General features: G+C 42.7%; 1 protein-coding gene across 2 annotated transcripts; it reads left to right on the top strand.

The window, feature by feature from the left end:
- The first annotated feature begins 1,363 nt into the window (after positions 1-1,363).
- UROC1 (urocanate hydratase 1) lies at positions 1,364-20,135 on the top strand. 2 transcript variants are annotated; one of them, XM_075183688.1, is made up of 20 exons: positions 1,364-1,527; positions 5,285-5,415; positions 6,467-6,560; positions 7,352-7,411; positions 9,119-9,247; positions 9,358-9,419; positions 10,656-10,722; positions 11,594-11,737; positions 11,874-11,962; positions 12,938-13,015; positions 13,943-14,122; positions 14,341-14,438; positions 15,300-15,372; positions 15,702-15,823; positions 17,336-17,406; positions 17,995-18,093; positions 18,448-18,547; positions 18,765-18,846; positions 19,331-19,430; positions 19,766-20,135. In XM_075183688.1, the coding sequence occupies exons 1-20, from the start codon at positions 1,402-1,404 to the stop codon at positions 19,907-19,909; spliced, it is 2,049 nt and encodes a 682-aa protein (XP_075039789.1). In that variant the 5' UTR covers positions 1,364-1,401; the 3' UTR covers positions 19,910-20,135. The 2 variants fall into 2 exon arrangements, with proteins under 2 accessions (XP_075039789.1, XP_075039790.1); XM_075183689.1 differs by having other exon boundaries at positions 1,365-1,527; positions 12,938-13,004; positions 13,947-14,122.
- The last annotated feature ends 6,129 nt before the right edge of the window (positions 20,136-26,264 follow it).

Here is a 26,264-nt window from a genome sequence, read left to right as displayed (position 1 = left end):
CAGGTCTATATATTACAAAAAGCCAGCAATTGTACCTACTTCATATTCTTTATATAGATCACACTGTAACAGACATGTAAATTGCCTATGTGTGTATGAGCCCGTAGAATATGCTTTATTTCTACCATAAGGCAGCAGAGAAAAAATAAGGAATAGGATATTAATGATAAATGTGTAGCTTCCCTGCAATAACTGGTGTTTTTCATATTTTACTAAAATACCTATAGAAACACTTGGGCATAATAATCTTTATTTTGATATAGGACATATATACATTTTACACAGCAATGTCCACAGACAGCTGGGCTGGGAGTTATACATAACCCCTGAGCTAAAGTTTGCCAGCCCTACCCTGTCCACAGTTCTCCTGACTGATTTATAATCACTGATGGATCAATAGTGGTTGTATTCTGTCACGTCACCTGTGATTCCCCCCCCCCCCCACTTCATTCAGATTTACAAGGGAGCGGATCCGAATTCAGCTTCACTTGCCACAAATAAACGGAGCACTAGTTAGATATAACCTTATAAGTCCAATTCATCCAGGAGGTATCTTACTGTTCCCAAACTTGGCACTGACTTGTCGTTTAGTTGGATTCAGGTAAAAGGTTTGTTTAGTATGAGTTCATTAATTGAGCCCAGGTGCATTCAGTGGAAAATGTATTGCTAAATTTGAGAACAGACAGATATATCCCAGATGACATAAGCCATATTGACATATAACCAAACAGTAAGAGGTTTTATACATAACAAATGTTTTTTATTTTTTTAATTATGTAATTTTGCATTCTATTGTCCCTTATAAAAAGTGTCAGAAACTCCAAAAGGCCAATTAGAAATGAAAACTTTAGATAAAAGTGATCTTCTGGTGTTTGGACTTAGACCACAAGTTAAATAATAAGCTAAAGTCTGAGACATATATATTAACTTTGCACCCTGAGGCAGAGGTGCCAGATTAGCCTTCACAAACATCAAGTGGGGTTTCCAGATTAGAAATGGAAATTCAGACACATTTGGAATATAGATGTTAAATTAAACTTTAATGCCATGTAAACAAATCACGTGTATTCCGTGTTTGCGGATTTAAATGGTTTATCCAGCAATCTCACATGCTGCATTTGTATTAACTCATGTCTGCAATTGTTAATTAATGTAGAATATGCACACATGTGTGTCCTGTGTTAATTGGCTGACATGTCTAATGTAAGTGTTATTTTATGACCAGGCAGTGACCCCAGGGAATGTCGTCTTCTGTCTTCCTTTAGAAATGGGTCAGGTAACACATTAATTTGGGAAAATGTGCTGGCCAATGGGATTGGAGGATAGCAGTGGGTGTGCCTCTTACCTGATAGTCACTCTGTGCCTCATGTGAATTCAGTTGACCAGCTCTCCAGCCCCACGATGATCAGTCTGCAGGTGCTCTGCGCAGGGATTCCGCTACACCCTCTACCCAAAAGCAAAGGGAGGGATGGTGGGGTACCTCACGCTCCTGTCCGAGTACCCCAACTGTCTGTGCAGGAGGAGAAGGTCAGTGTGCGTAGGACTAATGAGAACTCCACACACGTTTTGGTTATTTATTACAAATCCGTAAACAGGAGGTTTTAGCTTTTGCAAGGAAACATTTATATTTGTGCATCATTCATCCTTATGTTGTTATCTGTGCACTAGCCTTGGGGATTGTGCTGTTTTAAACTGAGTATTGTGTAGACAATGGCTGATGATGGATAGAGTTTAGTGTGCCTGGTATTAATCATCATAGGGCAGCATGGTGGCTCAGTGGTTAGCACTTCTGGCTCACAGCGCTGGGGTCATGACTTCAAATCCTGACCATGGCCTTATCTGTGTGGAGTTTGTATGTTCTCCCCATGTTTGCATGGGTTTCCTCTGGGTGCTCCGGTTTCCTTCCACACTTCAAAAACCTACAAGTAGGTTAATTAGCTGCTATCAAAATTGATCCTATTCTCTGTGTGTGTGTGTGTGTGTGTGTATGTATATGTTAGGGAATTTAGACTGTAAGCTCCAATGGGGCAGGGACTGATGTGAAATAGTTCTCTGTATAGCGCTGCGGAATCAGTGGCGCTATATAAATGAATGGTGATGATATCCAGAGCTATACACACCTATACTAAGGACAGACTTGTCACACTTCATCCTCTGTCTGTGGTGCAATAAACTCTACTTCACCTGTAAAAGACTTTAAGGCATATTTATCAAGCTGCAAGTTTTTGGCGGGTTTGAAAAGTGACGATGTTGCCTATAGCAACCAATCAGATTCTAGTTATCATTTATTTAGTACATTCTACAAAATGACAGAATCTGATTGGTTGCTATAGGCAACATCTCCACTTTTCAAACCCGCCGGAAACTCGCCGCTTGATAAATTTTCTCCTTTGTTTTGCGAAACTGGCAGTCCCATCATGCCCCTTCCAACCTCTGGTTGACAAGAATAATGGGACTCGTAGTTCCACATTAGCTGCAATGGCAATGCTTACTCAATACTGCTCTAAAGGTTGAGGTGCACGTGTCTGAACACTCTGTAATATTTTAGGGCTTGTTCAGACAAGTGATTGTTCAGAATTTGCTCACTCTACATTCCAGAGTACTTTTCTTGTGTTGTCTTCCATGAATGCCGCAATGTGAGAACTCTATGCAATCACTTCTCTGAGCATTGCTCTTTCCTTTTAAAACGTTGGGGTATAATTTGCAAATAAGTCTGTTCCATATCTTGCACTGATGAGATCTAGTGGTTGATTTGTACCAGGGATCAGCCGCTGAAATCTGTACTCACAAAATGCCCACTGTATTCCTGCCTATGTACAGCTGGTATTTTACGACAGGGTGCACTGAGAAAAAAAAATGGCCTTTTAATTATAATAAAACCTATATAGATATTTCTGCTCATAAAACGCGGATACTCCCTTGTCTGATAGGTGCTTTGCAAAGCTGAGTAGGTTTGTGGGCGGGGCTTATTCTTTCTTGCATGTCTTCTGCTATTCCTCATTTGTCCACCGTGGGCGCTGTTAGCATTTATACATGATCATTTATTTTAGCTTTGATTAACAGGCTGCATTCAACAGTTTAGTAAATTACAATATGGTGTACAGAAAAGCTCTCATAAGCAGAATATCATCCGCCATGTGTTTTACTGATCATTTTAAATACAATTGAATTGTAAACCGGGTTGGCTTCTCTATAGAGAGTTTACCTGTTGCCCACATACAGCAAGCAGCGATCTTCTGGGTAACTGCATGACTTGTGAGTGCATCATTTTAGTTCGTGGAGCCCCTTTAAACCCACCTCACCCTAAAACCTTAACAACAGGTCCTACAACATGGAAGCTCCATATCTTGCACTGATGAGATCTATAAAAACCTAAAAAAAGCATAAAGATTAGAGCGCTATCAATCTCCCATATATCAATTACAAATATATAAATAAAATATACTTATTTTTGATCTCTTGACCAGGTGTTCCCCAAGAGGATACTCAATGGTGTGATCCAAACATGAAAAACAAAATTATTTGAACCACAATAGTGTAATATTGTATGACGTAATATACATCTATAATAAACATCCAAAATATATAGTCTGTGATTCTTTTTGTACAAAATTACAGACTATATATTTTGGATGTTTATTATATATCTATATTCATAAAATATTACACTATTGTGGCTTGAATAATTTAGTTTTTTTTTTACAGTTGTTTGACTTTTTTTTTTTTTTTCCTTTCGGTTAAATGTTTATTCCATTGAGACATTGGATTTAATAACAGACTAATCTCTCCGATTGCAGAACTGAAGTGTCGCCAACCATATATGAGGACAGTCTGAGTGTTGCAAGGTTGTCACACAGCCATTAGGTTAATAATTCTCCTTCGTAAATATGTGTCCTCGAGCGACGTCTGCTGTGAGCAAGATTCATTGTTTGTTCATCCTGTTTGTTTCCACGTCGGACTGGATGCCTTGCTCGGGTTTTCCATGTAGGGACACTGCCTGTGCAGAGCGGTTTGTGTTCTCTCAAACTTCTGGTCTTCAACGCCCGACCCAGACGTAAATAATTCAGGATCAGGTCTCATGGGAAGAACGACGATGCCCCCGTTGTATTTTAAAGACCTTCTTAATCTTTTCAGTCATGTTCTCAGACCAGGGGCTAGATTTACTAAACTGCGGGGTTGAAAAAGTGGAGATGTTGCCTATAGCAACCAATCAGATTCTAGTTATTATTTATTTAGTACATTCTACAAAATGACAGCTAGAATCTGATTGGTTGCTATAGGCAATATCTCCACTTTTTCAAACCCGCAGTTTAATAAATTTACCCCCAGGTCATGATGGAATCCTTGGTTGCTATTTGTAAACCTTTGGATGACCGGTGCTTCATACACCCCTCTTACGGTCTGCACCTCGGGTGACTTGTCTCAGACACTGTTGATTATTGACATACAACGTTGTTTGTATTCATAGTTTAGGGACAAAGTCCCCCGACCTTGAGTTTATCCTTAAATCGTGCCGGTCTGTAATGTTGAGACATTTTCCCTGTTTTGCACAGTGTTATAATCTGGGGGATTATCTGTGCAAATGTTTTAAGGGCACAGAAAGAAAAAGTCAGACGATTTGTATGGTTTTGATGGAAAATACAGCACTTACCTTGGCGATGCCAGACATTTATTTTGTCCTGACCTACTACAAAAAAATGTATTGTATGGATAAAGACACCTGAGATCCAATGCAAAACTTGAGCCATGGTTCCCTGATCTCTCCTCGTTGCTGAGGGCACTTGCCACATGACCTCTCTTTCCTGATTGGCCATGTAACGCCTGTCCCACCTTATTTCACCATTTATTTTTTTCTTATATTCTGTAAATCCAGAGATAGGCGGTGAGAATGGAGTTATCTCTGTCCACATAGAGCTCTATGAGGGAAGTGAAAATATAAACTATAAAAAAATATATATAAAATATAACCTCAAGCGGCAAATAGTTTTTCTTTGTATCCATGACAGCTCGCCCTCCTGCCAACCATCATCCTGGTCATGGACACTGTGGATTTTGACGTCCAACAGGGCACAGCTGTAACAGTAGAGTTGTATCCGTTGCTTGTGTTCCACTTGACGTTGAACTGCAGAGTCCTGTGCTGCGGCTTCTTCTGTTTCTTCTCTAGCTTGGTCGAGCTCCCATACTGCACTGTCTGTCACTTCTCTGATCTACGTCTTCCTCATGAAATGACAGAGACACAGATTAACGTATAAGAATCAAACTAACTTATTGTGTTTTCTCATAGCTGGCGTTGGAGAACGCTTTGCGATACTTTCCTCCTGAACATCACAAAACGCTGGCACCAGAATTTGCAGAGGAGCTGAGACAATATGGGCACATCTACATGTACCGGTTCTGCCCCAATATTCACATCAAGTAAGTTCTGTGATGAGAAAAGACCAAAGTCTCTGTCTATCTGTAACAGACATAGGACACTACACCCCCAACATGACCTGACCACTGGACATGACCATAATACAATTCTATTACACTCTATACCAGGCCTGTCCAACCTGCGGCCCTCCAGATGTTTGTGAAACTACAAGTCCCAGCAGGCCCCTCCAGCTATCAACAGGTTGTCTACTGGCAAAGCATGCTGGGGCTTGTAGTTTCACAACACCTGGAGGGCCGCAGGTTGGACAGGCCTGCTCTATACAGACATAGGACACTATACCTCCAACATGACCTGACCGCTGGACATGATCATAATACAATTCTATTACACTCTATACAGACATAGGACACTACACCCCCAACATGACCTAACCACTGGACATGATCATAATACAATTATATTACACTCTATACAGACATAGGACACTACACCTCCAACATGACCTAACCACTGGACATGATCATAATACAATTATATTACACTCTATACAGACATAGGACACTACACCCCCAACATGACCTAACCACTGGACATGATTATAATACAATTCTATTACACTCTATACAGACATAGGACACTACACCTCCAACATGACCTGACCACTGGACATGATCATAATACAATTCTATTACACTGTATACAGACATAGGACACTACACCCCCAACATGACCTGACCACTGGACATGACCATAATACAATTCTATTACACTATATACAGACATAGGACACTACACCTCCAACATGACCTGACCACTGGACATGACCATAATACAATTCTATTACACTGTATACAGACATAGGACACTACACCCCCAACATGACCTGACCACTGGACATGACCATAATACAATTCTATTACACTCTATACAGACATAGGACACTACACCCCCAACATGACCTGATCACTGGACATGACCATAACACAATTCTATTACACTCTATAAATATTGCTTCTGAACAAGAGAAATTAATGACAAACTGGGTTTGCAACTTATTATGTCTTTTTACACTTCTATCCGAATATCTTTCAGGGCGTATCCAATCACGGAGTATCCATGCCGAACAAACAAGGCAGCGGCCATAATGCACATGATTATGAATAATCTGGATCCGGCTGTGGCTCAGGTTTAAACAAAAACTTGTTTATTGCACTGCACTAATTGCGTTTCTTTTAAAGCTGATAGGTTGTGTAAATCTGAGATGTTAAAAGGGAACCCCGCCTTCAGATAATTCTGTTATACAGGTGGAAATTTCAAAAGTCTGCCAAGATACAAAAAATTCACTGAGGGTAGAGTTTCCCTATAAGCTGGGTGCACAGGATAAGATCATATTGATCGTTGGGCGGTGGATCTCTGCGTACAGAGCCAGTGTGGGAGAAATTTAACAATGTTTAGTTCATTTCTATATGGAATCCCTTCTATTAATGTTGACGTCTGAGGACACATAGTTGGGGTAATGTTACACAAGCAAATTAAAGGCGACTTCTGAGCGTGGTATTTATTTGCTAAAGAATTGACACAAACTAATAAATTTTTCAACTAGTGTTTATAGACTGTACAACCGCTAGTTCTTACTGTTGGTCAGTGCTTTAGCGGATGAACAAGCTGAAAAGTTTAGGTTGCTCATGTGACCGTAATCTTATTTACAATAAACTACAAATCATCTTATCCATTGGGAGACATACATTTAAAAAAATAATAAATGAATGTGGAAATCCCATTTTAATGTACAGCTAAAATGTCTCCCCAGTGATTACACCCTGGGATAGGATCTGTTGCTGAAGCTTTTCACACATGTACTTGTAAATGTTACTAAAGGCTGAATTTGTGACCCTGAAATCTACCTGTAATCCAGACGTTTCACCTATGTAACACTGAAGCAGGAGACTGAATATCTTTATCTTGACCTTTTGACAGTTTCCCCAGGAGCTGGTGACGTACGGAGGGAACGGCCAGGTGTTCAGTAACTGGGCACAGGTGAGTCGTGTGTAGACTGCAGATTTGGAGGGGAACAATAAATGTCTAATGTTCTCCCGGTGTGTGGATTTTATTTGGTTTGTTTTTGTTTCGATTCCTCTATTTAAAAATATAAAAAATACAAATGCAGACTACTTGCATGAAGACATTTCATACCAATAGCTCCACTCACTGGTGGAGTGTAGGGTGTATAGTGTACATGGACCTATGCATTAAGACCCCCTGCAACCAGAGTGATACAGGCAGGCAGAGCCGTAACTTAAAATTTTAGCGCCTGGGGCGAGAACGAAAAATGTCGCCCTCAACCTTAGCCAAATGAACCTAAAATATTTATAAACTGTGCCCCCTTCACTGTTGCGCCCTGGGCAGTCGCCCCCTATCGCCCAGCCCTACATACGGCCCTGCCGGCAGATATATTACCAATTGGCTCCAGGAGTCCAAAAACCCATTAAAACAATCCCTACCCACCCCTTATCATCCCACCCATGTCACATTCCAGTGTGGCCCCGTTTCCAGTAGGTCCTGTCCTTTTTGGAACTTTGACGGACGCCCCTCAAAATTGGGACTATTGGTATGTATGGAAAAAAAAGTATTACCCAATGGGGGAATATTATAAAAGCCGATTTAAATGAAAAAGGTGTTGTCTATAGCAGACAATCCGATGTCTGAACTAACTTCCTACACATCACTTGGAAGATAACCAAGATTCTGGGCGTTCGTTGCGGGCAACACCAACTTTTTCCCTTGCACCGGTTTTACAAAAATGTTATTGTATCTCTACTGGCTGTTCTGGAAGCATCAAACTTCAGCTTGAATCGTTTTGGTTCTCTCTCGATCCACCTCTGACAGTGAAGCGTTAACGGCCGTAGATTCTTCCTTGTGTTTGTTTTCTCATTAAAGAATCCTCGGTGTTATTGCATCGGGCTCTTTTGTTTTTGGGCGATTCATTGGATGTGATCAGCTGTGTCCTAATTACGGGAAGCGGAATGCGCAGTGTTGAGATTCCTGGCATAGTTCAGTGTTTTACCTGGCATGGAATGAAGTGTTTAGTCTACCACGGCTGGTGGAGGGGGGTGGGCTCTGGGATGCCCCCAAGATAATTAACAGAGCAGATATCCATTATTTAAGAGGAATAGAGACCTTGCCTAGGTCATTGCCCTCTACCAGTCTGCAAGTCACTTAGAACCATAGATAGTCTTCATTTGGATAGGACGGAGGAGGGGGCTGCCCTCTCCTAGTGTTTATAAGCTAGAACCAGCACTTCAGGTCCGTGGCCTTAAATTCACTTAAATAAAATGTTGACTTATTTCTACATAATTATTTTACTAATTAGATTCTCTAATGAGTAGCAATATGGAAACTCTCTTGGAGGAGGGTGGGGGGGGGGACGGGTGGATAAAATAAGACTCTACAAAAGGAGAAGGGACTTCTACAAAATGCCATTTATACACCATCCCTGGGATTTAATGCCCCAGCCAATAGTTTTCTTTAGAGCAGAACACCGGCTTCTGCCAACAAAGGAAACGCTCGCCTAACGGAATAGATTCGGCCTACATTGGCCGCTTTAGTGGAAGACGGGTTAATTACTCAGAAACTTTAAAAAAAAAAATATATATATATAATATATATATATATATATATATATATATATATATATATATATATATATATATATATATATATTTTCTTTGTTCCCTGTATCTACAGTTCTGGCTGGTGATGCACTATCTGTCTGAGATGACAGAAGATCAGACCTTGGTCATGTACAGCGGTCATCCTCTGGGCCTCTTCCCCAGTCACCCTGGTGCTCCGCGGCTGGTTATCACCAATGGAATGGTGAGACTGTGAATCCATACTGGTCCTTGTTTGCTGGACTGTCTAACAAGGCTTTGCTTCATTTATTAGATTTATTCATTTTTTTATTTCTTCAATTTAATTCGTTTTAGGTCATTCCCAACTACTCATCCAGGAAGGATTATGAGAAAATGTTTGCATTAGGGATCACAATGTAAGTACACAAAATTTTGTTTAAGATTTTAATCAAAGTAATCTTGCCTTTAATTAATAATTCTAATGTAACTGACCATATACCCAGGGAGCGAACAAGAGTAGTTGTGTTTGGGAGACCCCCTGTCCCACCCGCCTTGGAGTCCTTGCTAGAGGTGTCAGACAACCTGAACTAGCAGTGTAACTTCCCTCCTTTATTTTCTCCTTTTGTACCCCTGTCTTTTGTCCTCTTCTAATAAAGAATTAAATAAAAAAATAAAAAGCTACATGCTACGCTGTGAATTTAGCGTGCACTTGCTCGTTCTTATTAGGGCTTTTAATTGATTGCAGCTATCGCACAACAGAATAAGCCTCTATAGGTAGTAATAGAAATGTTTTAATACTATTGGACATGCCCCCAAAGATCAGACAAATAACAATAAGTGGCCTCACTTTACAGACGAGTAAACAAAATCCTTATTGGGCAGCACGGTGGCTCAGTAGTTAGCACTTCTGCCTCACAGCGCTGGGGTCATGAGTTCAATTCCCGACCATGGCCTTATCTGTGTGGAGTTTGTATGTTCTCCCCTTGTTGCGTGGGTTTCCTCCGGGTGCTCCGGTTTCCTCCCACACTCCAAAAACATACTAGTAGGTTAATTGGCTGCTCTCAAAATTGACCCTAGTCTGTGTGTCTCTCTGTGTGTCTCTCTGTGTGTCTCTCTGTGTCTGTGTGTATGTTAGGGAATTTAGACTGTAAGCTCCAATGGGGCAGGGACTGATGTAAATGAGTTCTCTGTACAGCGCTGCAGAATCAGTGGCGCTATATAAATAAATGGTGATGATGATTATTAATAGACTAGCATTATAGTTTAGATGTAATACATTTAGCTGTGCAAAAAATAGATTATCTGTGTGATAAAATGTGCACCAGGACAAAGTGTTTACATGTCAGACCATGCCCCGCCTTACACGTCTGATCATGTCACGCCACTAACTCACTGGGCATGTATCTTCCTGGTCTACAGACTGCAATACACTATAAAATATTAGTGAATAAAAGTTACATCAATATTTGTGACTATTCTTACAAAAGTTTCTATCGTTATCTAGATTATAGTGTTAGTTTTGCACCAGTGTAGGGACCTTGTTTTGTGTGTGCTGATATCTTACATACTCTTTACTTATGATAAATAGACAGATATAGGACTGCTCTTACACAATCCTCCGATATGCTAATATCACACTTGTTTCTTTGCAGGTACGGACAAATGACAGCTGGCAGCTACTGCTACATCGGTCCACAGGGCATCGTACATGGCACCGTGGTAAGTTCCCATGAATTGGGGCGCGCTGGTTTTCATCACAATGCAGAGAACCGTCGGACCGGACAATACATTTTTCCCTGCTTACAAACATAAAAATATTGTTTTTAATTTTACTTTAAGTGTCCCCTGGACAACTTTTTGTAGATTCGTACAAATAGGGGCCTGTTTATTAATCCTCCTGCCACGATTGAACAATATTTTTGTCTCTGTGGCTGCAGATGGAAGAGACGCTCTCTACTGAGCGGAGGCCTGGTGGAAGTGGCTGCCTGGAAATAAAGTAGTAGATATAGAAATACAGTACAAGTATTACTGCAATACTTCTAGGGATCCACCAGTCAAAAGCTCTAAAATTGGGTTGACCACTGTCTTTCTCCAGAATCGATCCCAAGTTTTCATAATTTTATTTTTGTTCCAACAGTGATCAATTATGCTGTGAAATTTCTCATATTCTGTGTATTAGGAAAAAAAATCTAAATAATCTGGTCTGTTTCTCTGGGCTTTAGAAATTAATGCTTGTCGATGAGCATTTGAAATGCACACAAATGACATTATAGCCGCGTTCAGTTAATGCATCATGATAAGGATTGTAATGCAGGAAGATCTGCTGTTGCAGTACAGTATGTAGATAGCTACGGCTTTCCTGGTTTGCAGTCATTGGAAATGATTAGAGAATGTTGCAAACATTCTGAACATTCTAAACACGCTGGATTCTGATTGGCTGCTCTACATCCCACCAGTCTGATCCACAGATTGATGTGTTCTGAGGCGGAATCCTTTCACTATGATTATCCCAGCAGTAAATATGAGTTCTGAGTAGAGTACCCCTCAACAGTAGAGAGAGTATAGATAAAATGGCTGGCCTGTCTTACAGCTGACGGTATTAAACGCTGGACGGAGATACCTGGGGTTAGACGATCTTGCTGGAAAAGTGTTTGTGACCTCTGGCCTCGGTGGTATGAGCGGAGCCCAAGCCAAGGCTGCTGCCATCGTGGGCTGTGTGGGGGTTATTGCTGAGGTAAGGCTTTTAATTAATACATACTTAAATAATATACAATGTACTTATAAGAGGCTCGCTTAACGATCTCCGTAAGTCCTCTAAATGCTTTTGTTTTTTTTTTATTTTTATTTGAAAAAAAAAAATATATTGACAGGTTGATGAAAATGCTCTATTGAAGAGACACAAGCAGGGCTGGCTGATGGAGATTACGAAGTCTTTGGATGAGTGTATACAAAGGATACGGTAAGGTCTACACTGTCTTGTGTTCCCTGTTTATCGTATGGAAGGACTTGTATTCCGCCCAGTGCTATTCCTGGATAATAAATGTTTATCCTCGTTTGAAAAGACTTCTGTGGCTAATGTAACACTAGCGGGAAAGTCTGCCTTGGCTTCATATACGGAGTAAATATATAATTTGATGTTGGATACGGTGCTTGCAATCTAATCTAATATCCTACCTCCATTAAAAAAAAACACACAAAAAAACACACATACATGCACAAGTGGCACGTGCACAGCTCTGAACAAGATGCTGCCCAAACAGTCAAAAGCTTCACTGAGTGGGTGTGACCAGCATGCATGGGCACGTAGCTATAATTTTAGAGAGTGCTTGGCTGCTCTCCAACTCTCTCTATCCCCATAATATACATGGGCATTGCTGCGTGCACTACTGTTAGGTACACGCAGCTCTCTCTTTTTGAGCAGAGCAGTGTGAAGCGGGGCAGGGTCCAGCCACCTCAATTATACCGTGTCCCAGGCTTGGAGGGGGGTTTCCAGGCACTAGGAGACCCCCCCTACCCCCTTTCCTCGGTTAGCTTATGGGCAGGGCTGGCAAATTTTACCCCCGGGGGGGGCAAGACTCAACTCAGCAGCCTATTTTAAAGCAAAAAAATTGCAGGTGGCCCAATGAGCCATCCCAAGGTATTCCACTATAGGACCAGCCTGGGGGACAGATGTCCCCCTACCCCCCAGCCCAGCCTGCCCCGGGCCTCGGCTTCGATACAAATCACATTAATATCTTATATTTCAGTGTATTTGATGTACTGTACCTTCTGCTATTTCCCCACATTTTTAAACCTTCGTTCAGGGCGGGTGCAGAATTGTTTTTAGTCTCTCTGTAAAACACCCTGAAGGTCTAATTATAGAGAACAGATCCTGCTGTAGGTTGGAGGCACCTTCCTGAGGTTTTCATGGTCTGAGATCTTGGTGTCTTTGCAGGAAAGCACGGAAGGATAAAGCAACGCTCAGCCTGGGATTCCATGGGAATATCGTGGACCTCTGGCAAGTTCTCCTGATGTGATTCTGAAGACTTGGGTGGAATAGAAGATTTAGACCTTGGCTCTGCTCTGTGTATTTAGAATAAACTTGTGAGATAACTCTTATCTGACTGCCAGAGAGGAATCTGTTATGTATTATATGGAGCGGAGTCTGGCGTGATATTGGCCGAAGGAGCTGAGATGAAAAACTATCCTGGTCCGGGCTCACGCTCTTCAGTGCGGCTGTTGGTTTCTGTTCTCAGAAGAGAAATAGGGAGTTTATAACAGAATGTGTTAACATAAAATGATCTGTGGCAAGAAAGAGATTATCTTTTAAAAAAGTAAAATAGGTGAAAATATATTCATTTTCAGCTGGAAAATCAGTGGTCATGTGGCGCTGTAGGTCATGTAGCGAGGAATCTATGGGTGGAGGGCACTGAGGCGGTCTCGTGGTTCGGGAGGCACTGTGTGTGTGTGTGCAGCCGAAGGGGCCAGGGTTCGGGTGGCACTGTGTGTGTGTGTGTGTGTGTGTGTGTGTGTGCAGCTGGCGGGCCCAGGGTTTGGGTGGCACTGTGTGTGTGCAGCTGGCGGGCCCAGGGTTTGGGTGGCACTGTGTTTGTGTGTGTGTGTGTGCAGCTGGCGGTCCCAGGGTTCAGGTGGCACTGTGTGTGTGCAGCTGGCGGTCCCAGGGTTCAGGTGGCACTGTGTGTGTGTGTGCAGCTGGCGGGCCCAGGGTTTGGGTGGCACTGTGTTTGTGTGTGTGTGCAGCCGACGGGCCCAGGGTTCAGGTGGCACTGTGTGTGTGTGTGCAGCTGGCGGGCCCATGGTTTGGATGGCACTGTGTTTGTGTGTGTGTGCAGCCGACGGGCCCAGGGTTTGGGGGGCATTGTGTTGCATGTAGAAGGTTCTGCATACAATTGGGGGCTTGGATGAATGGAACTGTTTAACATTTCCTCTTGTCTTGCAGGGAGAGGTTTGTGGAGGAGTATGAGAAAACCGGGGAGTTGCTGGTAGACCTGGGATCCGACCAAACATCCTGTCACAACCCATTCAGTGGCGGGTATTACCCGGTACAGCTGTCGTTCCATGATGCCAACCAGCTACTCAGCAGTGACCCCCAGGCCTTCCACCGACATGTGCAGGAGAGGTGAGCAGGGTCCCCTAGCCGGTAGGATAATGACCAATGTGTTATATCCCTAGTGAATGCATGAGCTGCTGGGTGTGGGAGTATTTGGGTAACCCCCACATTTTATTTCATAGAGCAAATGGGGCCAACAACAATCTTTAGGGGAAACAATCAGATACAGGATTATATGCTGTGGGTCCTATTTATATCTATACAGCATCGCCTCCTATGTCTTGCAGTTTACGGCGGCAGATTTCTGCAATCAACAAACTGTCCGATAAGGGCCTGTTCTTCTGGGACTACGGGAACGCCTTCCTGCTGGAGGCCCAGAGGGCAGGTGAGTACGAGGTATGAGGTGTATTCTGGATATGGAACCGTTGGTAAAGTCTATGGAGAGCTAGGAGAAGTTGCTAGGAAGATTCTTTATAATCCCAGAGAAACAAAGACTTGGAAAAGTGATACAATAGGGCCCTGTTTTGAAACCTAAAGGAGACTAGAAATCTTCTTTTTATCACTGGACGTGCATAGTAAAGTTCTTCCATAAGGTACTGACAGCAGGAAGGTTGACAGGCATGTGTACCCTGCACTACATTCACCCTCCAGTGACCATAACGCATCATGCCAAGGACCAGTACCACGCTACACATGAGTATGTACCCGTAGGTCGCTGTTCTGTTCCAATTCACTGGATAATGGGCAGCACGGTGGCTCAGTGGTTAGCAATTCTGCCTCACAGCACTGGGTTCATGAGTTCGATTCCCGACCGTGGCCTTATCTGTGTGGAGTTTGTATGTTCTCCCCGTGTTTGTGTGGGTTTCCTCCGGGTGCTCCGGTTTCCTCCCACACTCCAAAAACATACTGGTAGGTTAATTGGCTGCTATCAAAATTGACCCTAGTCTCTCTCTCTCTCTGTGTGTCTATGTTGGGGAAGTTAGACTGTAAGCTCAAATGGGGCGGGGAATAATGTGAATGTGTTCTCTGTACAGCGCTGCGGAATTAGTGGCGCTATATAAATGATGATAATGATCACTTTTAAACCCCAGTTTACTTGTAGTGACACAGCGCGCATGGCATAATCCAACATCCATATCCAGCTGTTCACCCATGTTGGTGCAGTCCTACAACGAGAATCTATATATTATTTTTATTTTATTGTTTTGTGTGTAACATTGTGTGTTTGTTATATAATCCTGAGCAGGTGCTGATGTAGAGATGACAGGAGCCAGCGGCACCGAGTTCAGATACCCGTCCTACGTTCAGCATATCATGGGGTGAGTCGACAATCTATATATTGTTACAAAATAATAAATATGCTGTTAGAACCAGGTAATTCAACGCCAATTTGTGTTACCTGTCAATTCCTTGATTAGGATGCACTGCGTCAATTATCCATTTATACATTGTATTATCTGCAGCAAAGCGTAAAACCTGTAATTTCATAGGACGTTTTCCAGGAATAAGTGTCCAGCATGTGGCTGCAGGGGTTAAATCTGAATATACCGCAGTGTTGGTTGTGTTGTGTATCTGTCAGCTCTTCTCTGCTAGGATTAATCAGTGAGGAATCCAAAACATCCTGTAATTAACTTGTGCTTTGTACCAGGGACATCTTCTCGCTGGGTTTCGGGCCGTTCCGTTGGGTTTGCACCTCCGCAGATCCATCTGACCTGGCAGCCACTGATCATATCGCAGCGAATGTTATGGAGGATATTATTGCACAGGGAGGTAAAGTAGACGAACGTCTAGTAACACCCTTTAACATTTAATTAGGTTTATTTTAAACATAATAGATTTTGTAATAAAGGCTTCAAAAAATCTTCCTGTAACTAAATACCTTGGTGGCGTATTTGTTTTAGTCTGTGCAAATAACTACAGACTGAGAGTTATATAGTGGAAGGAGCTGGGTCCCCCAGCAGCGCAAAGTATATCAGGAGATGAATGATGTGTTAGTGAGAATAGGGCTGCATGTGACAGGGGCAGTGACATGATGTGAGGAGGGGAATGGAGGCAGCAGGAAGCCACAGACTGAGCGTTATATAGTGGAAGGAGCAGGGTCCCCCAGCAGCACAGAGTATATCAGGAGATGAATGATGTGTTAGTGAGGACAGGGCTGCATGTGACAGGGGCAGTGACATGATGTGAGGAGGGGAATGGAGGCAGCAGGAAGCCACAGACTGAGCGTTATATAGTGGAAGGAGCAGGGTCCCCCAGCAGCACAGAGTATATCAGGAGATGAATGATGTGTTAGTGAGGACAGGGCTGCATGTGACAGGGGCAGTGACATGATGTGAGGAGGGGAATGGAGGCAACAGGAAGCCACAGACTGAGAGTTATATAGTGGAAGGAGCAGGGTACCCCAGCAGCACAGAGTAGTTTCCAATTGCTGCTATAAACATTAGCTCCTCTGGTTTAAAGGGTCATGAAGCCTAAAATGCAACAAAATATATATACAAGAAAGACTGCACTTTTCTAGAAAAACTGGGGCTTTCTCGAAATGTATGGACTCCCTAGCAAGGTTTTGAAGGCCAGCATTCTGGAGTGAAATAACTTGCGGTGTTGGGGGTCACACAATGAGGGGCTCATTAAGCTTTTTTGCTGACACCAGTCACCACAGAGGGGAGAAGGGCCCAGGATAAGCTGCTATCCTGGTAGTTTTATCCTTGTTCCCATACTGAGAATGAGACAACAGATATATTATGTTTACATTTGCTATGGCATACAAACTATTCTGATATTGGCAATGTTGTGTCTGCTGTGTCCTTCAATGTTATCACTGATGGGAACAGTAATAGATATACTAATTTCCTAAGCGTTTGTGGGATGGTATCTGTACACGCTACAAACACGTTGCCCTCCACCTAGTGATCCTAGAAAGTAGTACTCTCTGTCCGCCATGGAGTAATATTGCACAGGAGGCAGGGGAACCAATCCTCCAATTACAGTCTTATGTTAAATCTCTCCCTTTCTGATGAGCTCTTGACACTTTTCTACATACAAAAGCGACCTTTAAAGCATCACTTGCCCTAGAAGTGACTGGTGAGTGATTTGTTACTGGTCAGTTTAAAGTTTGCTATAACTGATATCATAGATGTGCGATTTAAATATCAAGAATGACCTTCACCTTGGTCTCTCTTTATATACTTGAGGGTTTATCTCCTCCTTTCGTTGTCTGGTTATCCTGCCAGTAACACGCGGTTTGGACGTGATCTTGATCCAATCCTCTCTCTTGTTCTTCAGTCAGTGATCCGGTGAGGAAACAGTACAGCGATAACATCCGGTGGATCCGGGAAGCTGGGAAACATGAAATGGTACCGAGTGTGATATTTATGTACATTGTCCTGGAGAAAAGAATTTGTTTTTATTACATTAATGGGAGTTTTTCTTCGGTATTGCCTCCTAGTTGAGTCATTGACGCAGCTGTGTATATGTCCATTCTATTAAATGTTGCATGTATATAATATATAATATATATATATATATATATCAGAATTTTTCACCTATAATTGTGGCTGCATATGCTTTGTAATTTGAATAATGGAGCCAGGTAAGTGACCAATTGTTCAGTCTATAATTCAGGAATGATGCCCCATGTTGTATCCTCTAATGGAGACTAAGGCGTAGCTTGATTAAACCTTCTAAAGGAGGAGCCATGGGGGTGTTGCTCATGGCAACCAATCAGATTCTAGCGATCATTTTTGAGAATGTACTAGATAAAAGCTATAATCGGATTGGCTGCTATGGGCAACTCCTCCACTTCTCCTTTTTATAAAGTTTGCTATATCTCCCCCCTAAGTCTTGGCTTTATCAGTGAGTCTACGACCTGCCATGCTAAGCACTTTAAAACGTTGTGTAGCAAAATGTATGGACATCACTAAATATATGAATTTCTCTCAAAGGTTGTTGGGTCTCAAGCAAGAATTCTGTATTCGGACCAGAAGGGGAGAGTGGCCATCGCTGTGGCCATAAATAGCGCTGTGGCTACTGGCCAAGTAAAGGTGAGGTGTAATTTGGGAAGTTGTGTGTGTAGGCAGCAATTAATAAAAAATATTTGACAACTGTTTAAAGGGAATGTCCAACTTGGGGGGGAAACCCCTACATCGGAATTAGAAATAAATGGGACCTTTAGGCTGGGAGATGGTTTTGAAGACCTGTAACAATACTCTGCCCCTCTTGTGACTTTAGCGCACTTATAATATAATCTCCTGCGCTGTGACGTCAGCTAGCACAGGAGTCAGAACTGTGCAATAGGGACACAGTAGATCAGATGAAATTTAAAGTTGAAATATGTTTTTCAAGCCTTTTAGAAATGTTGCTTTGTTGTCTGATTTTAATACATTGTTTCTTTTCAGGCTCCAGTGGTAATTAGTCGGGATCATCATGATGTGAGTGGGACAGATAGCCCTTACAGAGAAACTTCCAATATATATGATGGCTCCGCCTTCTGCGCAGGTAGTTAGATCTTTTATATATACATAATTATGAGGCAGTGGTGACTGTTTTGCTTATAATATTGCACCCAAAACTGAATTTTCACGTTTCAGTGGATTTATTCTTTTAAAGTTTTATCTTCTTCTGAGCCTGGATTAAAAGTATATATTTTGTAAATGACTTTTCCCTCCATTTAGGATGGTTCCGTAGTTTTTATACGTCTTGTCCTGTTTTCCAGACATGGCCGTACAGAACTTTGTAGGAGACTCCTTCCGTGGAGCCACGTGGGTCGCTCTCCATAACGGAGGTGGTGTTGGATGGTGAGTAAACGGTACTATGACATTAGGAACCAACGGCTGATCTGTCTGCTTTGTGGCTAAATTGGACGTGGATCTGGCTGCTTGCGTCAGGAGGCTGAATCTTCCTGTGTATGGGCACCTTCTAAATCATGCAAGATCTTTGGCATCGAGTCTGGCTGTAGTCCGTATGAAGGAAGGACGCCCATAGATTTAAATAAAAGTTAATTGTTACTTGGTCGTCTGCCAATAGAGTAACATATGCACTTATTCAGAAAAATGGTAATTAGTTAAAGTAATCTGAAGGTGGACAACCCCCTTTAACATCTGACTCCCATCCACTCCGACTAGGAAGCTATTCTGTATTTTTGCCCTATTTGTTACTAGCTCATTTGGGTTTATAACAGGCCGTATGTACACACAGCACCGCCAACATTCGACATAAAAGTCGCCAATGGGAGCTGCAGGATGCAAAGGTCAAACTTATTCTGGCGTTTTTACTTTCTAGGGGTGAAGTCATCAATGGCGGCTTCGGCCTGGTTCTGGATGGATCCTCGGAGGCGGAACAGAATGCTAAATCTATGCTGAGCTGGGATGTGTCCAACGGGGTAGGTTTAATAAGACTATGGGACATGAAATACATTGACAGGTTTAATGGATTCGTAGTAGACCCCTTAAGACCCTTGTGTCACCCAATCAGTGCTCTCTATGTAGAGGGCTTTAGAAGCTCTGAAATTCTTCTCTGGTAGTAGAGTAACCCTTACACAGGTGCCAAGGGATGGGGGTGTACAAGACCCCTGCCGTTCTGCTGGTTGGGGTTAAAGCTTGTTTAAATATTTCCCACGGCCGGCCATCTACTTATCTTACAAACTAGTAGCACCCGGTGGATTTGCAGAATCCTATGGACCCACCTTATTTAGAACAATGATTTTGGTCTCTGCAGGTGGCCAGACGCTGTTGGTCGGGGAACAGACACGCATATGACGCAATCATCCGCACAATGGAGGAAAACCGTAATCTGAGAGTGACCCTTCCTCACGCCCTCAAGGACAAGACTGTACTGGACATGGCGCTAGGACAGAAGTGACATCGGCTCTATCTCATTCCACAATGTCGTGAAACTCCAGCCATTGGGAACAAACTTCTGAAAGTTACACAGATCTCTGGACGCTCGTTGATTCTGAAGTGCAACCTATCTTTACATCCTTGCTGACTGTCCAGGAGGCTTCTCTAATGTGGTCCATATTCTATCACTGATAATGAATCATACAATCCTTCTTACAGTGCATTAAACATTCTATAACTGGTATATACATATTTTATGTGGTCTATCATTTGTTTGAGGAGTGGGTTCTGAATTTCAGTCTCTGAAAAACAACTGATATTGTTGTATTGGGTCCTAATCATTTGAAGTGGGATTAAGAGGGAAATGGGGTGCTCTAGCCCCTGGACCCCGCTCTAGAGACCTGGGCCTGGGCCCCGCTCTAGCCCCTGGGCCTGGGCCCCGCTCTAACCCCTGGGCCTGGGCCCCGCTCTAACCCCTGGGCCTGGGCCCCGCTCTAACCCCTGGGCCTGGGCCCCGCTCTAACCCCTGGGCCTGGGCCCCGCTCTAGAGACCTGGGCCTGGGCCCCGCTCTAGAGACCTGGGCCTGGGCCCCGCTCTAGAGACCTGGGCCTGGGCCCCGCTCTAGAGACCTGGGCCTGGGCCCCGCTCTAGAGACCTGGGCCTGGGCCCCGCTCTAGAGACCTGGGCCTGGGCCCCGCTCTAGAGACCTGGGCCTGGGCCCCGCTCTAGAGACCTGGGCCTGGGCCCCGCTCTAGAGACCTGGGCCTGGGCCCCGCTCTAGAGACCTGGGCCTGGGCCCCGCTCTAGAGACCTGGGCCTGGGCAGTGCTCTACATGAAGGACTTCCTGTATAGAAAATGTTAAGACCAGGAATCATGCTATTTTGTCCCCAGCCAAATGTACTACAACTAAACTGAACACTGTGTTAAATGAGTACAAACTAACAAAGTGAAAATAGCAGCCCAGTCATTTTTGCTTTTGGGAAAGAATCTCGTTCCTTATTTTCATTTTTATCTGTTCTGTAATAGATCTATACCATGACCCAAGGCAGGGGGGTACTTTGATAAATCCTGTATTTAAGCAAAACTGTATAAAGCGTAATCTTCAAATGGACAACACTGGTGGCTGCATATGTTGAATTTGTAAGTCAGTCCGGGCCCCAGAAGGCCCAGTCTACAGCCCTATGCTTCTGCTGGGTGCTCCCCCAAACTATCCGCAACCCTCAATCCACCACTGAGAAACAATGGTGCCCGCCAGTCAGGTGCTGTCAGGAACCTGCATTATAATGGGTTCTCATTCACTGAACTGACAGACAATCGCCAGCACTGGAAGATGTGAGAAGGATGATTATTGCTAATAAAAATAACCTACTAAAAGGGAACGAGTTACCCCTTAAGGAGCAGAGGCTGGGAAATAGGAAAAGGTGTTATATGCCTTGTTCCTGATTTATAGTCATGTATGCAATAAAGATAGCGGTAATTGGCCTTGGTAACGAGCACTAGGGGCTAGATTAACTAAACTGCGGGTTTGAAAAAAAAGAGATGTTGTCTATAGCAACCAATCAGATACTAGCTATCATTTATTTAGGACATCCTACAAAATGACAGCTAGAATCTGATTGGTTGCTATAGGCAACATCTTCAGTTTTTCAAACCCGCAGTTTAGTAAATATACCCCCAGGTGTTGGTCTGGAGTCCACAATTATGATCAATGTGACTTCTCGGGCTTATACACATGGGCGACTAATGTACCGTTGGTCATCACAGCCAGAGCGGCACCGTGAGGAGCGATAAAAACGGATCAATCATCTCCATAGTGAACATGTTGTTGGTACAAACGGACGTTTGATGGACCATGAACAATGGTTGTTGCATTGCTAGTTAAAGTTAATAACTGGGATACTTTTGTCTTGTAGTCAATAAACTAACATTTCACAAGAACGTTGTTCATAACTTGTGGACTCCAGTTATCATTGGGTTTGGTACTTTTTCCATTACTAAGTGATGGAAACATTTTTATCCAGGCCCCCAACTCCTAATATGCAATCTCTGGATCAGATCTCCTCTTGCAAATATTGCGGAGTGTGAGGTGTTTATAGAACTCTAAAAACACGCGGTTCCTGTTGACGTTATACGCTGTAAAAAGAGAAGAGGTGAAAGGTTTACACACAAATCGCTACATGAGAATAATCGAGCACTGTTATATGCATTTTAAATGAACTTGTTGGAATACTCCAGATATCCTGCTCTAATTATGGGCGTTGTCATGTTAAACGTAACAATTGCCAAGACTTTAACAGACGTCAGCTACCCGCCCTTTCCCACAAGACTGTTACTAACACACACATAAAAGCAGGTCTTACTATATCCATATATGTCAAAGCACTACAGAGCACTACTGCCCCCCAGTGCCTGGGGAGAGAATAATGCACAATGGAGGCTACATTTAAAAAAATAAATATATTGTGGAATACACCACAGGCTTGCATTGTGTGTTCAATTATACTTGTGACTCTTTACTTTTGTTTTGTACATGCAGAAGCACTATTTCTTACATGTGGTCTGTACATCCTTCCCTGTACAATTTTGTCAAACAGAAACACTTTGGTTTTTATAGTGTTGCAAAATATATATTCAGTATAATATCGATACAGGGTTGTTATAATGAAAAATATAATTGATTTTAAGTGCTGTTTGTGTTGCTTGTCGGTACTTAAAAAAAATAATATATATATATATATATATATATATATATTAAGGATGTGCACCGGCGACTTTTGAGGTCTCGTGTTTTGTGTTTTGGATCCGGATTTTCGTTATTTTTGAGGTTCGGATTTGTCTCGCAAAACACTTGACGAAAGGTCTCGGTTCGGATTTAAGGTATTGGATTCGGATTTTTTTTGAAAAAAACATAAAAAGTTTAAAAATCAAGTTTTTGGGCTTATTTTCACTCCTAGGCTATTATTAACCTCAATAACATTCAATAACAAGCATTTCCACTAATTTACAGTGTATTCTGAATCTGAACACCTCACAATATAGTTATTAGTCCAAAACGTTGCAACAAGGTATCTTTCTGGACTGCGTAGAGGAGTGGGTCACCACAATATATATTAAAAACCCTGAACTTTTATGATTCGCACCAATAATTGTACCTGGACTGCGTAGAGGAGTGGGTCACCACAATATATTAAAAACCCTGAACTTTTATGAATCGCACCAATAAATGTACCTGGACTGCGTAGAGGAGTGGGTCACCACAATATATATAATAAGAAAACCATCAACTGGTTTGATTCGCACCAATAAATGTACCTGGACTGCGTAGAGGAGTGGGTCACCACAATATCTTAAAAACCCTGAACTTTTATGAATCGCACCAATAAATGTACCTGGACTGCGTAGAGGAGTGGGTCACCACAATATATTAAAAACCCTGAACTTTTATGAATCGCACCAATAAATGTACCTGGACTGCGTAGAGGAGTGGGTCACCACAATATATATAATAAGAAAACCATCAACTTGTTTGATTCGCACCAATAAATGTACCTGGACTGCGTAGAGGAGTGGGTCACCACAATATATTAAAAACCCTGAACTTTTATGAATCGCACCAATAAATGTACCTGGACTGCGTAGAGGAGTGGGTCACCACAATATATATAATAAGAAAACCATCAACTGGTTTGATTCGCACCAATAAATGTACCTGGACTGCGTAGAGGAGTGGGTCACCACAATATCTTAAAAACCCTGAACTTTTATGAATCGCACCAATAAATGTACCTGGACTGCGTAGAGGAGTGGGTCACCACAATATATTAAAAACCCTGAACTTTTATGAATCGCACCAATAAATGTACCTGGACTGCGTAGAGGAGTGGGTCACCACAATATATATAATAAGAAAACCATCAACTTGTTTGATTCGCACCAATAAATGTACCTGGACTGCGTAGAGGAGTGGGCACTGGGCACCACAATAAAATATATAAAAAACCTTCAACAGGTCTGCATTACACTACACATACGGCTGCTCCTCCATCCTCTCCATCATATACATGTTGGAGTTTTAGCGTGTGACAACCTCTTGTTTTTGATAATGTCAGTGCATTTTGAATATTTTTCAATTTGCCCCACACCACTGAATGTACTTTATCTATGATACGCATCTATCTATCTTGACTGCGTAGTGTGGTGGCCCCGGTACACAATTTGGTACCGGGGCCACAATAAAATAAATACACCCTCCACGTGTCAGAATTCCACCAAACAAGTATCTGGACTGCGTAGTGTGGTGGCCCCGGTACACAATTTGGTACCGAGGCCACAATATAATTAAAAAACCCTCCACGTGTCGGAATTCCACCAAACAAGTATCTGGACTGCATAGTGGGGTGGCCCCGGTACCCAATTTGATACCGGGGCCACAATACCTCCTCAAAACATGCTCCAGACAATTCGTCATTGACAGACCCCAGACAGACAGGGTCGTAGTGTTATTGTTTGACTTTGTAAACCCAAAAAAATGTCCCTGTTGCACTTGCACATAGTCGTGCAATCAAGACTGACTTTTTCATTTAAAGGCACGATCTTTCAAGTGTAGTGTTTGTAAGTCTAAGTCATATTATACTTTTGGTAAAATTGGTTTTTTTGGTTCCTCTTTATGGTAATTAATTAGTAATAGAATTAAAGTAGGAAATAGAATTAAATAGAATTAAAGTAGGAAATAGAGTGGTATAGAGTTGTAGTGTGGTATAGATAGAGTGGTCCACACAATATAATAATAAAACCCTCAACTGGTCTGAATTCCACCAAACAAGTATCTTGACTGCGTAGTGTGGTGGCCCCGGTACACAATTTGGTACCGAGGCCACAATATAATTAAAAAACCCTCCACGTGTCGGAATTCCACCAAACAAGTATCTGGACTGCATAGTGGGGTGGCCCCGGTACCCAATTTGATACCGGGGCCACAATACCTCCTCAAAACATGCTCCAGACAATTCGTCATTGACAGACCCCAGACAGACAGGGTCGTAGTGTTACTGTTTGACTTTGTAAACCCAAAAAAATGTCCCTGTTGCACTTGCACATAGTCGTGCAATCAAGACTGACTTTTTCATTTAAAGGCACGATCTTTCAAGTGTCAGAAAGAGAGAGAAGACACAGGAGAGGAGAGTTGTAGCTGGGGACCTGGGGTGGAAGCTCCCAGGCTCCCCCAGCATTGCCTGGAAGTCTGAGCGTGGTGACTGAGCCAGGGCAAGGAATGTGTGCCCTGGATGAGGGGGAGAACTCCATGCCACTATAGTGAACCCAAGAGAGAGGGGGACACTGCACATGGAAGAGGCCCTGGAGTGAGGGCTGCTACAAGAGGCATGGTAGCTGTAGTGTCAGATCCTGAGGCTGAGAGTACACAGAGTGACGTGTCAGAGCACAGGAGACATTATCCCCGCAGAGGAGGGATGAGCTGCAGTTGAGAGGTCTGCTGTTGAAATAGGACATGCACACTTTAACAAACCAATCATTTCAGCGACAGGGCCTACCAAACAACTTTGACTGAAATGATTGGTTTGTTTGGGCCCCCACACCAAAAAAGCTATTCATCTCTCCCTGTACAGACTAAACAGGCTCTACTGAGGCAAGATGTCGTCCTCATCCTCAACCTCTGATTCCTCTCCCCCTACAGTGTCTACTTCCTCCTCATCACACATTATCAATTCGTCCCCGCTGGACTCCACAACCACAGGTCCCTCTGTAGTATCTGGAGGGCAGTGCTGTACTTCATTGAGGAATTGATTATTCATTTTTATAAACATCATTTTTTCAACGTTGTGAGGAAGCAACCTCCTTCGCCGCTCACTGACCAGGTTCCCCGCTGCACTAAAAACTCTTTCCGAGTACACACTGGAGGGGGGACAACTCAGTTAAAAAATAGAGCCAGTTTGTACAGGGGCTTCCAAACTGCCTTTTGGAGTTCTACCACGTCACTACCTCTAGTTAATTTAGATTGCAAGGCTTGTAAATATAAATACTTTGAAGATAAAAAAAAGCAGGCTGCACAGACTGTGGAGCTAGAAAGTGAAATTAAATGGACCACGTTACTTTGGTGGCTATCTATGCCCCCCCCCCCCCCCCGCCCTACACTTGTAGTTGAATATAAATAAAGCAGCCTGCATAGACTGTAGAACTAGCAATTCAAATATACAAAGAAATGGACAAAGGCAGTTTGGTATCTGTCTGCATCAGATCCCCTCTCCACTAGGAGTAAAACAGAAAACTTTTCAGCCGTTATATAATCTAGAATATAAATAGAAATTGAGAAATGCAATTTGGTATCTGTCTGCATCATAATCATCAACATCCTCCTCAGCG

The sequence above is a fragment of the Mixophyes fleayi genome, chromosome 8 (assembly GCF_038048845.1).
Source record: "Mixophyes fleayi isolate aMixFle1 chromosome 8, aMixFle1.hap1, whole genome shotgun sequence".
In the NCBI taxonomy this organism is placed as follows: domain Eukaryota; kingdom Metazoa; phylum Chordata; class Amphibia; order Anura; family Limnodynastidae; genus Mixophyes; species Mixophyes fleayi.
Note: the sequence above shows the minus strand (reverse complement) of the source record. Positions and strands in the feature narration are given on the sequence as shown.